Below are 14,327 nucleotides of genomic sequence, written 5' to 3'. Positions count from 1 at the left end.
TTTTTAGAAAAATTGATCCTTTACTTGAATCATTTATGAAATGAACTTTTAAGCATCTTACAAATTCCTAGGAAGCAATACGTCCTATATTTTCAAAGTTACCCAAGAGGAGCAACTTTAATGTAAGTTTTTCTGCTCCACTTTATATTTCGTCAGAATTACTAAGCTTGATCACCTTGACCTTTTACACTTAAACCTGTGACTTGTCTTGTAAATGGCATAATGCAGAATTAGGGACGTTGGGAACGTGGTTAGCGCGCATTGAAGGGCTGGTGACTTCCGTCGGTCAGGTGAATGAAATCGTCTCTCTGGGACTCCTACGAGTCGACCAGGCAGCAGCCAAGAAAGTCGTCGTCACCTCCCTGAGACAACAGCAACAACGAATGCACCAAGAAGTCAGTCAGTAGGTGTCAAACTTTTCTTTGGGTTTGCATGATCGATCATTGTTTGTAGTGAGGAAGTAAACATATCGACAATAACGCTACACTGTCACTTCATTCAGAACATCACATAAAAGATATGGAGGAACATCATATAAAAGGTATGGAGGAAGTAAAATAATTGAATCGTGAATTTGAGTCGCAACTCTTGTAACCTTACAGCACAAAAATTTTGTAACACTTTGTTAAAGATGCCATCAAATTTTTCTGTCTGCACCGTGACATGTACGTTTATATACTAAATTTACGTCTCGCAGAATCTAAATGAATAAAAAAAAAAAAAAGGAGAACTCGCTGAGAGGTAAATTTGCTTTGCCCATTATCCCTACTTACCTGCCAAAGTTATCTTTTCATTAACTACGCTTCCATTTTTCGCTGTCAGTAAATAATTCCCGTGATAATGGTTGGTACTCGACTCCTGGTCGCAGATCTAATCAAAGCAGACTTTGAACTTGGATCACTGTCATATCTACAGCAGTTTATAAGATTAGTCATTATGTTATAAAGTAAGCAATACAACTGACGGTTACCATAACAGCATGGCATGATAGTGACCTGTATTTGTACTAACAAGAAGTTAATAAAATTATTGTCATTTAATTACCAATATGCTAATCGGGAAAGGAAGACAACAACAACCACACAAAAATCTTACCAGCCCTAATGTGCCAAGGACGCAAAAATCTTGTTTGCAATGCGAACGGCCAAATGTAGTTTTGCATAACAGGATGACGCAACTTGTAAGGATTACGCGACCACACTGCGACATTATATCTCAGAGAGAAAGAACAAAAGATGACGCGTCAGTCACAAGTCAGAGAGGAATATCATGATGTTTTATGAAGCACCTTTCCACGTTCTACTTTTTAAGTAAATTTAAATTAATATATTCTGATTTATTTAAACAGAGGGTTCGATCAAAGGGTGAAAGCTTTACAAGCAGATGCTACTGACAAATGGCTGGGATTGGAACAAGCACCAGTAACAGCAGAACAGGTGGTAAACTTGTTGAACTACGTGCTGGAAGTTCGAGGCCAGGTAAATAATTTACGTACACATAAGCTTTTTTGATAGCCTGCACTCTCACACAATAGTACTGAGAGACCTTGGCTGTAGCCAAGTGCCTTGCGTTTAAGTCCCACGACTTTTTTGGTTCAGATTGTTGCCTGCCTAGCTATTCACGAAGATGTAAGTGAGTGTGATCAATTATGTTATTCTGACGGCAAGGATCTAGAATTCACATTAAATACTAGAGCTTAAGATGGGATTACTCGTTTTCAACAAAGCAGAAATCTTATCAAGTAAGTCTGTGGCGTGAACTGTCTACCACTAACACCGACACTTGTCCATCACAATTTTATCAATGACTAGAAGGACAACATTGAAGCCAACACCTGAGGAAAATTATACTTTCGAACTTGAACGTTTTACTCTAGTCTACATCGAGTGGAGTAAATATGGAAATGCTTCAACAAAATTGCATACTACTGACCTCTCTCATTTATAGTTCCCATTCTTATATAATTCCAGAAATATTTCTTTATAAAAAAATAACAGCTTTCACTTTTACAAAACCATCGATGATTAGACTTCAATTGCAAAAAAAAAAAGGATTCTATAAAAAAAAAAAAGTTTCTGCATATACATCGAAAACCAATATTTTCGTCACACACTGCATTATCTTAATCTTGTTTGTCAGATGGACGGTGTCGGGGAGGAAGAAAAAATAATCCAGGAAGCCTATGAAATGATTCAAGGATATCATATCACTCTTCACCCGGAGGTAAGTATGATAAAGCTAAGACCTGTTGAATGGGAGTATTGTAAGTCGAAAATATCTAGACCCAGTTCTACACAAGTATGTACAAAACACACACATACATATATACAAGTATGTGTGTATGTATATATATATATATATATATATATATATATATATATATATATATATATATATATATATATATATATATATATATATATATATATATATATATATATATATATATATATATACATACAGTATATATATATATATATATATATATATATATATATATATATATATATATATATTTATCACATCACCGTGATTTTATATACACAAACATTAAGCTACAAATGTCGTTTAATATCCAATTCGCTCAACCTCAGAAATAATACCGAATGGATGGATGGATGATATTTAGGGCAAAAGCCCAGGCACTGGGGTCAAGAAGGCCATTCAGCGCCGTAATGAAGAGAAAATAAATTATGTTAAGGTAAATGAATTTATGAAGTTTAATGAATGATGTGGTATATACATAATAAAAAATTTAATGTCATTAAAATTCTGTGTGATGTAATATATATATATTAGGAAAAAAATTAAATAGTTAAAAATTTTTATACACACTTCAAAAAAGAGATGATAGCAGAAATATCTGATTCATCTCCTAAAATATCCGAGAGGGATTTACCCTGGAAATTCCTTTCTCTTTGCTTAAAATATCTGGGGCAGACCACCAGAATGTGCTCCACTGTTAGTGTCTTGTCACAGTAAGCACACTCTGGAGGGCTGCTTCCTTCTAAAATAACCTGATGGGTTAAATGAGTGTGCCCAAACCTTCATCTGGCTAAAACAACCTCTGTTCGTCTGTCAAGCTGGAATGACGAAGACCACGGCAGTATATTATCTGTAATATTTCTATATTTTTTATTGTTGGCAAGAAAAGGAGAAGTCCACCTTTCTTGCCATTTACTTAAAACATAAGATCTAATGGGACCTTCTAGGTCTGTATGAGTCACTTTTCTGAAAGTGGTTTCTGATAAAATACTAGCAACTTTTGCTTCCCTGTCTGCCATCTCGTTTCCGCAAATCCCAACGTGAGAAGGGACCCAACAGAAAGACTGATTTACGCCGACAATAGATACGAAAAAGCCACTTCTGAACTTCTTTAATTAATGGATGAAAGCTATTAATCTTTTTAATAGCTTCTAAAGTGCTTTTAGAAGCTGAGTATATGACAAAATTAGTGTCACTCCTTTGAAAAACTAAATCTAGGGCAGAGACTACGGCTGTTAATTCGGCAGTAAATATTGATGCAGAGTCAGGTAATTTAGCTGTGTATGCTGTATCACCAAGGATAACAGCGTAATCAACACCACTATCTGACTTTGATCCATCTGTATAGATCTTTGTAAAATTAGCATGGGTAACGTCGTGCTCTAAGAATTTTCCCCTAATCTCTTCTTCAGTGCAGCCCTTTTTGTTAAACAATTTCTTACATACTAATGCTTCTGGAATAAGCCATGGAGGATTCACAGGATATTATACTTCCAGGACTTTCTAGAATTTAAGATGATTATTCCTAACATCCTCATTCAGTCGAATTTGGAATGGTTTAGAAGCTCTTGCACAAGAAAAACTTCGAGAGTCTGTTTCCTTTAGTACTTGAAATGAGGATTTTTGGGAACACTTTTCATTCTAGCCACGTATCGTAACCCTAGCTCTTGCCTTCTTAGATCAAGGGGAAATTATCTGTATCGGCGCATATGCTTTCAACACGCGAAGTTCTAAACGCTAATGAGCATATTCTCAACCCCATGTTGTGTATAACATCCAGTTCCTTTAGTTTGGTTTTACAGGCTGAGAAATAAATCTGACAGCCATAGTCTAGCTTAGATCGACACAGAGAGTCATATAGCCTCAGAAGGGATTTCTTATCAGCCCTCCAACAAAATCCAGAAACAACCTTTAAAAAATTCAAAGATTTTTTAATATTAATCTCTAGGGCATTTATGTGGCTGGCCCATGTTAATTTATGTTCAATAGTCATCCACAGAAATTTTAATTCATTTTCGTAAGGAAGGATAGACCCACACTTCGTCTAAAAAGACTAAGTGTGGGAACTTCTTCCACTCGCCGGCACCTGGCAAATCTTACTGCAACTGTTTTGGGAGAGGATAATTTAAAACCATTCTCATCAGCCCACTTAGTAATAGCATTAATAGACCTTTGCAAATGTTTACATACAGAAAAGGAATCATATCTTGTGCAGTATATTGCAAGGTCATCGACAAAAAGCGAGCATTTAACGGGGCAAAATTTTTTTCAACCACACCCTTAAAAGAGTATTCCCCTTAAAACGCTTCCTTGGGGAACTCCTTCCTCCTGCATAAAAGGTTGGGAGAGGGAGTTTCCCACTCTTACCTTAAAAAATCTGTCTGTTAAAAAATAATATATATACCTAATTATTCTTCCACATATGCCCATCTTGTGCAATTGTTTCATGATGCCAATTCTTCAGGTAGTGACATAAGCTTTCTCTAAGTCAAAAAATATGCCAATGGCCTGACATTGTTTGGCAAATCCTTGCTGGATTTGGTTGGTCAGCCTCAGCAAGGGATCAACGGTGGAGTGGTTTTTCCTGAAACCACATTGAAATGGCGATATTAATCCTCTGGTTTCCAGGTGCCAAACTAGTCTTGTATTTATCATTTTCTCCATCACCTTACACACACAGCTGGTAAGAGCTATTGGTCTACAGCTGGTGGCGTGGGAAGCAACTTTATTAGGCTTTTTAATGGGAACAAATATGGATATTTTCCAGTCCTTGGGTAAAATTCCAGTTTCCCATATTTTGTTTATAATCTTGAGTAAATTTTTTTGGCATCATCTGGGAGGTGTTTAAGCATTTCATATATGATTGTATCCTCACCTGGAACTGTGGATTCACTTAAGGCGAGTGCCTCACGAAATTCTCTTAGGGAAAATTTTTAGTTATATGATTCAGATTTTCCCAAATCAAATTTCGGACTCATTTCAGAATTCCTAATTCTTTGAAATTCTGGAGAACAATTGTTGGTGCTGGAAACTTTAGAAAAGTGTTTTCCTAGCTCATTGGCAACTTCAGTGGGCTCTGTGATTAGAGTGTCATTTATTTTTAATGAGGGTAATGGTGATGCAACAAATTTTCCACCCAGATTCCTTATTTTGCGCCACATCACTCTTAGTGGGGTCTTGGAGTTTATTCCATTAATACAGTAAAGCCAACATTCTCTTTTGGCTTTCTTATAAAAGTGCCACTGATTGGCTAAAGCATGTTTGTAGATTAATTTAGGCTGAGGGGAGCCACTAGTTTTGTAACGTCTATAGCACTTCCTAGTCACTTTCCTCAGAATGCCACATGTCTCATTCCACCAGGGAACTGCAGGTCTACAAGGTTTGCCTTGTGTTTTTGGAATCGAGCCTTCAGCACTCTTCAAAGTAGATTCAGTAAAGTAACCATAGGAATCTAGATGAGAATGAAAGGACTCAAATTCCCTATCTAGATCGACACGCTTACTGAATCTACCCCAGTCTGCGTCCTCTACCTTCCACTTACGTAAAACTTCAGATGGAGCATTTACAGCATATTTCAAATGGATCAGGTAGTGATCACTTCCACTTAAATCTTCATTAACAGGCCAATTAAAATCAAGGTGGATATTTGCTGAAGAAATACTAAGGTCCAGTGCAGAGAAATGATTATCATGAATGCTGTGGAAAGTCACTGACCCATTATTATATAGGGTAACATCATTCCTGTCAATAGGGTCTTCGATTAATTTCCCTTTACTGTCTAAAAACCGACTTCCCCAAAGGGGGTTGTGGGCATTAAAATCACCTAGCAGAAGTAAAGGAGCTGGAAGTTGATTAATTAAGGACTGAATATCTCCAATGTTAAAAGCAAGGTCTGGTGGAAGGTACAAGGAGCAGATTGTTATCCTCTTTCCCAAAATGACTGAAATAGCAACAACTTGTGGAGTTGTATTTAGTTGCATTGTGGAATGCTGAAGAGATTTATTGATAATAACTACAGCACCTCCATGGGCACGATCACCAATTGGGAGATATGATTTAAATATTGAATAATTTAGTACAAGATTATAAGGAGAATTGCCAAACATTGTTTTCTGCAGGCGCATAATCCCTGGACTGAATTCATGCATTAAAACTTTAAGGTCTTCTGTACGGGCTCTGAGACATTTACAGTTCCACTGAAGGATATCGAGCATGAATGCTAAGGTGGTAAAATGTGCTATTTCCCACTCCTTGAAGGGGAAGTACTGTTCCTTGGGTAGAGTGGGAAATTCTCCTTTAAAAGAGATTGTTTTCTTAATCCCTTTTCATCTGAATTGGAGTTCAGGGTATTTAGTTGACCTTCATATTTTTTACTATGGTCCTGATGTCCAGAATTTCTACTGTGATTCTGTGCACCACTAATCCTATTTGTCTTAGGGCGGCAAGACTGAACTGAGCTCAGATGTTTTTGTTCTGAATCTACTTTTGGAACCACCTTTCTAGGAGGAGAGATCTCTTCCAAAACACTGAACCCATTTGAAGTTTTTATTGTAAAGCTATCATTATTGGGGAAGTATTTCTTGTGCGCTTCTTGGTAGTTGTAACTGTAGCTTTGTTATTATTTTTGTTTGTGGTTGTGACGACTGATGGTTCTGAACTTGCACTACCTAACTGGGATTGCTCCTTTAGCTTATTTTTGTTTTAAGTATTTTTAAAACATCTTCCTGAATTATTAGTTGATTTTGGCAAACTTATTTTTGGAGATGAATTGGCAGCTATCGTAGAGGTGGCATTTGTATCGACTTTGGAAGATAAATTTTCTGTGCTTTTGGAAGTCCAATTTTTGGTACTGGACTCCAAAGCACTTGCCGACGAAAGTTTCTGGCCAGTTTGGAGATTTTCATTGTTATTTACAGTCCGAGGAATAGCAGGTTTGTGATATCTACTATCAGATGCAGTTATTGGTGGCCTTACATTAATGGAATTTTTCATAAGTTTTATTACAGAAGCATAAGTAGAGTTGGCACTTTTGTTTGCCCCCATTACCATGCGCTTTGCTTCGCTAATGCTGGTTTGTTCATTATCGGCCACTGCCAACACACTTCTTGTTCAAATCTATATCTGGGGCAAGCCCTAGAATTTGGAGTGTGGTCACCCTTACATAGAAAATAGTATTGGGCTGCTACACACTCATCAAAAGGATCATGCTCTGCAGAGCACATGGAACATCTTTTATTGTTATCACAAAGAGTTTTGAATGTGGCCATATTCAAAGCATTTGCAACACTGTTTGGGATTTCTTTTATATTTTTTAACCTGCATCCTCTCATAGCCAACAATGATGGTATCAGGTAGGTAATTGGAGGAGAAGGTTAAAAGGGTAGCTGCATCCCCTCCCAGTTTTTTCACATGAGATACACAAGGAGGACATCGATGGAGAATCTCCTCCTCTTTAAAAACATGCAAGTCTTTTGAGTAAACTACCCCTTTCAGTGTGTTAAAGAATATGTGATATGAAGTACATTCAATATTACCACTTTCAGGAGGTTTAAAATTAGAGAGCAAAATTGCTTGAGTCTCATTACCAGGCTTTTATTAGAAGGCTCTTTCCATAGCATTTTAAATTTCCAATGGGAATAGAACCAACCTTGCTCTCAATACATAAAGGGGGAGGAAGAGCTCTGGTACATGGGGTGGGTCCATGTTCTTCAGTCTAAGGAATAAAATCAAAAGGCTCATCATTTCAAGTTTTTCACTGAAACACTTTCGTGCTGAGAACCGAGTCATTTAGAATGTGGCCATGGAGTCTGTGTTGTGCCTCACTGGCTTCCAAGGGAGAGGAAAATTTAACAAAAGCAGAAAATGACTGCTTATCTTTTTCTAGAATTAATTTAATTCCCTCCACTTTGCCAAATTGTTTTACTACACTGTATAAACATTCATAATCTAATGACAAGCCTACATTAGTACAATAAAGGACTATTATTTGAATCAAATCCACCAGATTTACTAACACCCTCGTGTCTCAGTGTTTGGCTCTGTCAACTGCCAAGCTCATTTCCAAGTTATGCCAGAAGTCATTGCCAGTGCCGGAAAGTCGATCAGACCCACGGGAGGGAAAACTAATACCCAAATCCATAAGTTTAACTCAGTCCGTATGCAAAGTCCAAAAAATGCACACCCGACACCCAAGAACCCCCGCACAGACCTCAACAGCACATCAGAAAGGGAAAACCGGGCAGCTTCTACTGCCCAGCTTCCCCACCCCAACACACTGCCAAAGCCCGCGAAGAGACCCTAAGATGCCAAGCATGCACACATCAGACCACCACACACAAACTGGTTCATCCACCCACCCAAAATTGCTTGGTTATATCAAGAAAGTATCGTGGATCAGTCAGGTATTCGCATTCTCCACCAATGGCATAAGTGAGAGTTGACTCCCAACAGTCCATCCCATACCCTACCCTTTCGTGATAGCACCAATACGCTTGCAGTGGCCCAGGCATAAGCCAATCCGCCTGCTGGGAGTTCTGTCCCCACTAATGGGAACCCCCACTCCAAACGAATTGGGGTTTCCGGACAAAAGCCAGGAGTCTCACCTCCAAAATCAGCGCCCACCCCCTCCTGGATTCCGATGGGCTGATCCCCGGAGATGGTTTCACCCCCCAAGATAGCAATGGGAAAATCCCATCACTATCTCTTAGGTTCAAACCATATCGGGTAGCGACTCAACCACCACAACTCCAACAAATAACTTCGAATGCACACCCCTTCCAAAAAACGATCCCTTTTCAGATTCACCTAAGCAGTAAAATTTTGCGAATGTGGAAATGTCCACGCCATTTAAACCAAAAAACTACGTAGGATGATTCGTCAGGACCTGGGCCCAAAGGCCAGGGTCCCTTAGCCCCTCATCTCGTCAAGGCGTCCTACTCGAGGGGTAATACCGAATGGGAATTGTAATTGAAAAATGGTTCGTCACCTCATACTGACGATCCTGTGAGGTGACCAACCGTTATTAATTATAATTCCCATTTGATATTATTTCCGAGGTTGAGCGAATTGGATATTAAACGAAATTTGTTGTTTAATGTTTGGACATTTTATATATATATATATATATATATATATATATATATATATATATATATATATATATAGTATATACAGTATATATATATATATTATATATACACACATATACGTTATTAATTATCATTGATATTGTTTATACATACGAAATTTGTTGCTTAATGTTTAGATATATATACATATATATATATATATATATATATATATATATATATATATATATATATATATATATATATATATATATATATATATATATATATATATATATATATATATATATATATATATATATATATATATATATATATATATATATATATACATATATATACTCATACATATATATAGTATATATATACATATATTATATATACATATATATACTATATATACATACATTAGATGCATACATACATATATATATATATATATATATATATATATATATATATATATATATATATATATATATATATATATATATATATATATAAAGCGAATCCCACAGCCAGAAGTTCAGTACAAGCGTTTTCACGTTTATTCACGCATCGTCGGGGCACAAAAAAAAAAAAAACCTGAAAGCACTTGGTGCTGAACTTCTGCCTGTTATTTTCCTGTGGGATTCCCTTTATATACTGAAGTCACGTGCATTTACTGTGATTTTTTTAGCATTATACATATATATAAATATATGAATACATATATATATATATGTATGTATATATATATATATATATATATATATATATATATATATATATATATATATATATATATATATATATATATATATATATATATATATATATATATATATATATATATAATCTTAATTTTCAGGTTTCTTGCAAAGAAACTATGATCAGTTCTTCAATATTCCCATAAGTATCCATATAGGTGATATAATCGTGAAGTCCACCCGGTGGCAGGACAGTAACACTACTCCTTTTACTCCAAACTGTTGATTCCTTCACTGGAATTAGGAATACAGATGAAATGAACTATTTAACATTGCAGTTCATTAATTAGAGTTCTTAATTCATAAACAAGGTAAAAGACCACTGCTCCTGTTTTCCCCTACTTTGAATTGTTAGAGGTTAAAAAGTGTCAAGGAAATAATGGAAAAATGCGAAAAATGCGCATAAGTACAATGTAGAAATCAATAATTTGATGCCATGTGTCAAAACACAGGTACATAACAAGTACGAGGTGCTCCAAAAGGAAGTGAAGAGACTGAGAAGGACTGTGAGGAGGAGTATGATGGAAAGACCAACTCTAATCAAGAAACTAGAACAATTACTAGAAAAGGAAATAGAAGAACTGGATGGTGAAACTGCTAAGTTAGCTGAACAAGTCCAGGTAAGGGTCAAACAAAATTTTCCCTTTAACAGTTTCTGTCTCAACGTTATCCAGAAATGATGTATATTTACGTGTGAAACAGACGGAGTCTGACACCAGGAATCAAAGTGCCTCACCATTTCGCACCAATATTAATTATGCAACGAATTATGCACAGAAACGAAATGTACTAATGCTCATGAAAGTCTGACTATATTCTGAAATAAAATCAAGTGATCACAACTTCATGATGCACCTTTCTTTAATGCAGGCACTGAGATTTCTGAGGGTGACCAGTGACAGAGAAGAGGCTATGAAGATGCTGGAGGCGGCAGATTCAAGGGCTTCTACCATTAGAGCTCAAGCTACAACCATTACCCAACATCAGGAGAGTTTCCAGGTATGTTGTCCATCGTCAGGATAGGCTTTACGAACATTCAAAACGTTGCAGTGTAGTAAAGTAGTACCTAATGGCTGAACATACTTAAAAGGATACAATTGCAATATCAAAATATCAAGCAATTTCTGCAATTTTCATGTCGACAGAGCCTCAAATTCAAAAGAACCTTTCCCTAAACAGTATGTATGTAATAAAGGAAAGCAATAAAAATCAATTAACAACCGGAATAAATCGTCACACAAACAAATGAATGGATACAAAAACCATGAAAGTCAGAAAAACTATGGCAATAGTGAATACTGCTTAGAGTACTTTACACCACTTTTAAACTGGGATGGATCAGCATTAATAATACTGCGAGGAAGATGGTTCCACCGGTCGAGAGAATAAGGAATGAAATCATTCTCAAGGGCACTGGGTAGTATGCGATAATCCTTGCACTGCAGGTGCAAAGGACACCATGTAAATTTTCCATTGAAATAATGCTTGTGAAACTGAATCAAACGGGTCAACTTTCGTCAACTGTCTAAACCAGAGATTCCCAAACATGTGAATTCAAGGTCTAAGCCTAAATAAAAGATGATATGTATCTGAAAAGCTTTCTTGCCCATCAACATTTGCTGGCATGTGGAGACCATATGAATAACTAGGCCTACTTATCTAGGTAATTTTATCTAAATTTTTATCTAATGCCACAGGCTGTTCCTTTTACCTCCTGGAAGTTTCCAATAATAGCGAGTTTTATTAATTCCATGTTTTAGTAGACTTGTTCAAAGAAAGTTTATAATAACATGTTTTTCTTATGCTTAGTGTAATTTATCCCGGTTGGTGTTAAAAATGTGAAAAAAAAAAAAATTATGCAGCGTACATCCGAAAACAAGCTCCTGTCGTTGTGTTTCGGCAGGTGTTGTTATTAAATTTAGACTTACATCACAATACTTTATTATCTCTTTATTCGTTAACATTATTTATTGACAAAACACATATCTGTGGGAGAAATTTAGGTTAGTAAATAAGTTTCGATTCACATTACTTAGACTAATTATTTGAAAACAATGATGCTATTCGGACAAAATATTTGCAACCAATCAGCTAGCAGGAAACTCTTCCGAGCTAAAAGGCACCCTGCGAGTAGGATGCACATGATTGCCTCGGTAAAAAAAACCGAGTTTGGTATGACGTCATTCACCCCTCGAGAGCTAACTAATCACTGGTGTGCGGTGGGCGGGGCTTAGCTGCAAAGAGCGGTGGACTCTGCTATGCACAAACACATACACAATTATTCAGATGTACCGCTAATAACAGTTGTGTATCCGTAAATGATAAAACGGTACGTCCACAACTCTCCAATATGTTATTTTCCATTCACGTGTACAGATCATGTAACATATTTTCCAGCAACTATGGGAGTAAGGTGACGTGATCTCATTGAAGGTCTTTGACCAAAAGATGCTTACCTTTTCCCACGTCTTGACTTTGCCAACCGAATACTTTCAACTAAGTTTATTTTAAACAAACATACCCAAACAAGTCCCTGTCACCCCATCTTCTACAGTTAGCATTCATAATACCATTTATTCATTACACATCTCTTGGAACAAATGTAAAGGAATTGTAATTAAAAGTTCACGTGATATCCTCCTCATAAGTCTGCTGAAATCACGCTTTTGATTTCAGAATTATCATTAAAAGTTCACGTGATATCCTCCTCATAAGTCTGCTGAAATCAAAAGCGTGATTGTTGATTTTTTTACTGACGTACGTTGTAAGTTACTGCAGGTGATATCATCTGTTTGACGATTCTTCGCCGACTTCAATATGACGTTCAGTTTTATTTTTCATTTCAACGGAGATGGTCAATACTGGAACATTGCGCAGATCTAAAATTTAATTTTGATGCTGATTACCATCATCACATCATTGCTTAAGGTGAGGCCACACCAGACGCGGTGAGCGTGGAGGTTTTAGGGAAGAGGTTCCCGCGGCGATTTGAAATGTAACGTATCTTATGTGCAGTGGCCACGCCGGGCCAGCGGGAAGACTCGACCCTCTGCAGTTGCCGCCGTGGAGTTGCGATGTAACATGTTTTAAAATACCGCGGCGGTTCCCGGCGTCTTTGCCCAAGACCACACCATTTCCATCAGTTGCCGAAGTTTAACGTATTCAGTCGGTCGTGATTGGACATAATGGCGACACAAGAATTAATTGGGAGGGGTTTCGGATGAGAGCTTTGTGAGATAAAACCCCGTGATCCACTCCACAAAAATAACATTGTGTTAAAAAAAAAAAAAGCATTGGGAAGATATAAGCAATCAACTGCTGTGATGGTAAGTTAAAATAGTGTGTGTGCCATTTTAGTGTACATATATATATATATATATGATATATATATATATATATATATATATATATGTATATATATTATATATATAATTTCTATATAGCCAACATATATAGCAAGATGCTTATATATTTATATATATATATATATATATATATATATATATATATATATATATATATATATATATATATATATATTTATATATCTTTTATATATATATATATATATATATATATATATACTCAAAGAGAGAGAGAGAGAGAGAGAGAGAGCTCAGAGAGAGAGAAGAGAGAGAGAGAGAGAGGGGGATTTTTTCCATCCATGAAGCTGGAAAGATAACCAGACAAAATCTAAAAGATGAAGTAGGGATATTTCAAATGAAAAATTTTCATATGTTTGAACAATATATTTCATGCAAATACTAGTTAATTCTGAAAGTATAATACAGGGACAATGATTTTTATGAACTTTATGTCATATTTGTCTCAATTATATTGCCTGGTAAGGCTAAATTATTTTGTAAGGAACTCTTCCAACTCCAGTGAAATAATTGAGAAGGCTTCATTGATGTTTAAAGCACTGTTTAGTAGCCGACCTTCGGGAGAGATGGGTTGCCTATACTGTAGTTCGTCGTTTGTTTTGTGGGCCTGACTTCTATTATTGCAACCAAAGAATCAAAAGATCGTTGGGTCATACGATTAAATATTCATAAAATTTGTCTTCGTATAAACGAAACTGACAATATAAATTGTAAAATTCACTTCCTTCCTTCTCTGTTTATTGAAATCGTGAATCCACACTCTTTTGCATAGTCTATCGTCAAAGTTTAGCACTTAGGTTTTCGATTAAAAGCAATTTCCTACCCAAACGCGATAATGACGT

General features: G+C 36.2%; 1 protein-coding gene across 1 annotated transcript in view; it reads left to right on the top strand.

Moving 5' to 3' along the window:
- The window catches only part of LOC136827724 (dynein axonemal heavy chain 6-like), a 126,495-nt gene that overhangs the window by 1,592 nt on the left and 110,576 nt on the right, over positions 1-14,327 (top strand). Inside the window, exons 3-7 of the mRNA XM_067085187.1 lie at positions 229-403; positions 1,349-1,478; positions 2,140-2,223; positions 10,555-10,722; positions 10,973-11,101. Of these exons, the coding sequence (XP_066941288.1) occupies positions 229-403; positions 1,349-1,478; positions 2,140-2,223; positions 10,555-10,722; positions 10,973-11,101 (686 nt within the window). The remainder of the gene's footprint in view (positions 1-228; positions 404-1,348; positions 1,479-2,139; positions 2,224-10,554; positions 10,723-10,972; positions 11,102-14,327) is intronic.

The sequence above is a fragment of the Macrobrachium rosenbergii genome, chromosome 42 (genome assembly GCF_040412425.1).
Source record: "Macrobrachium rosenbergii isolate ZJJX-2024 chromosome 42, ASM4041242v1, whole genome shotgun sequence".
Classification (NCBI taxonomy): Eukaryota; Metazoa; Arthropoda; class Malacostraca; order Decapoda; family Palaemonidae; genus Macrobrachium; species Macrobrachium rosenbergii.
Note: the sequence above shows the minus strand (reverse complement) of the source record. Positions and strands in the feature narration are given on the sequence as shown.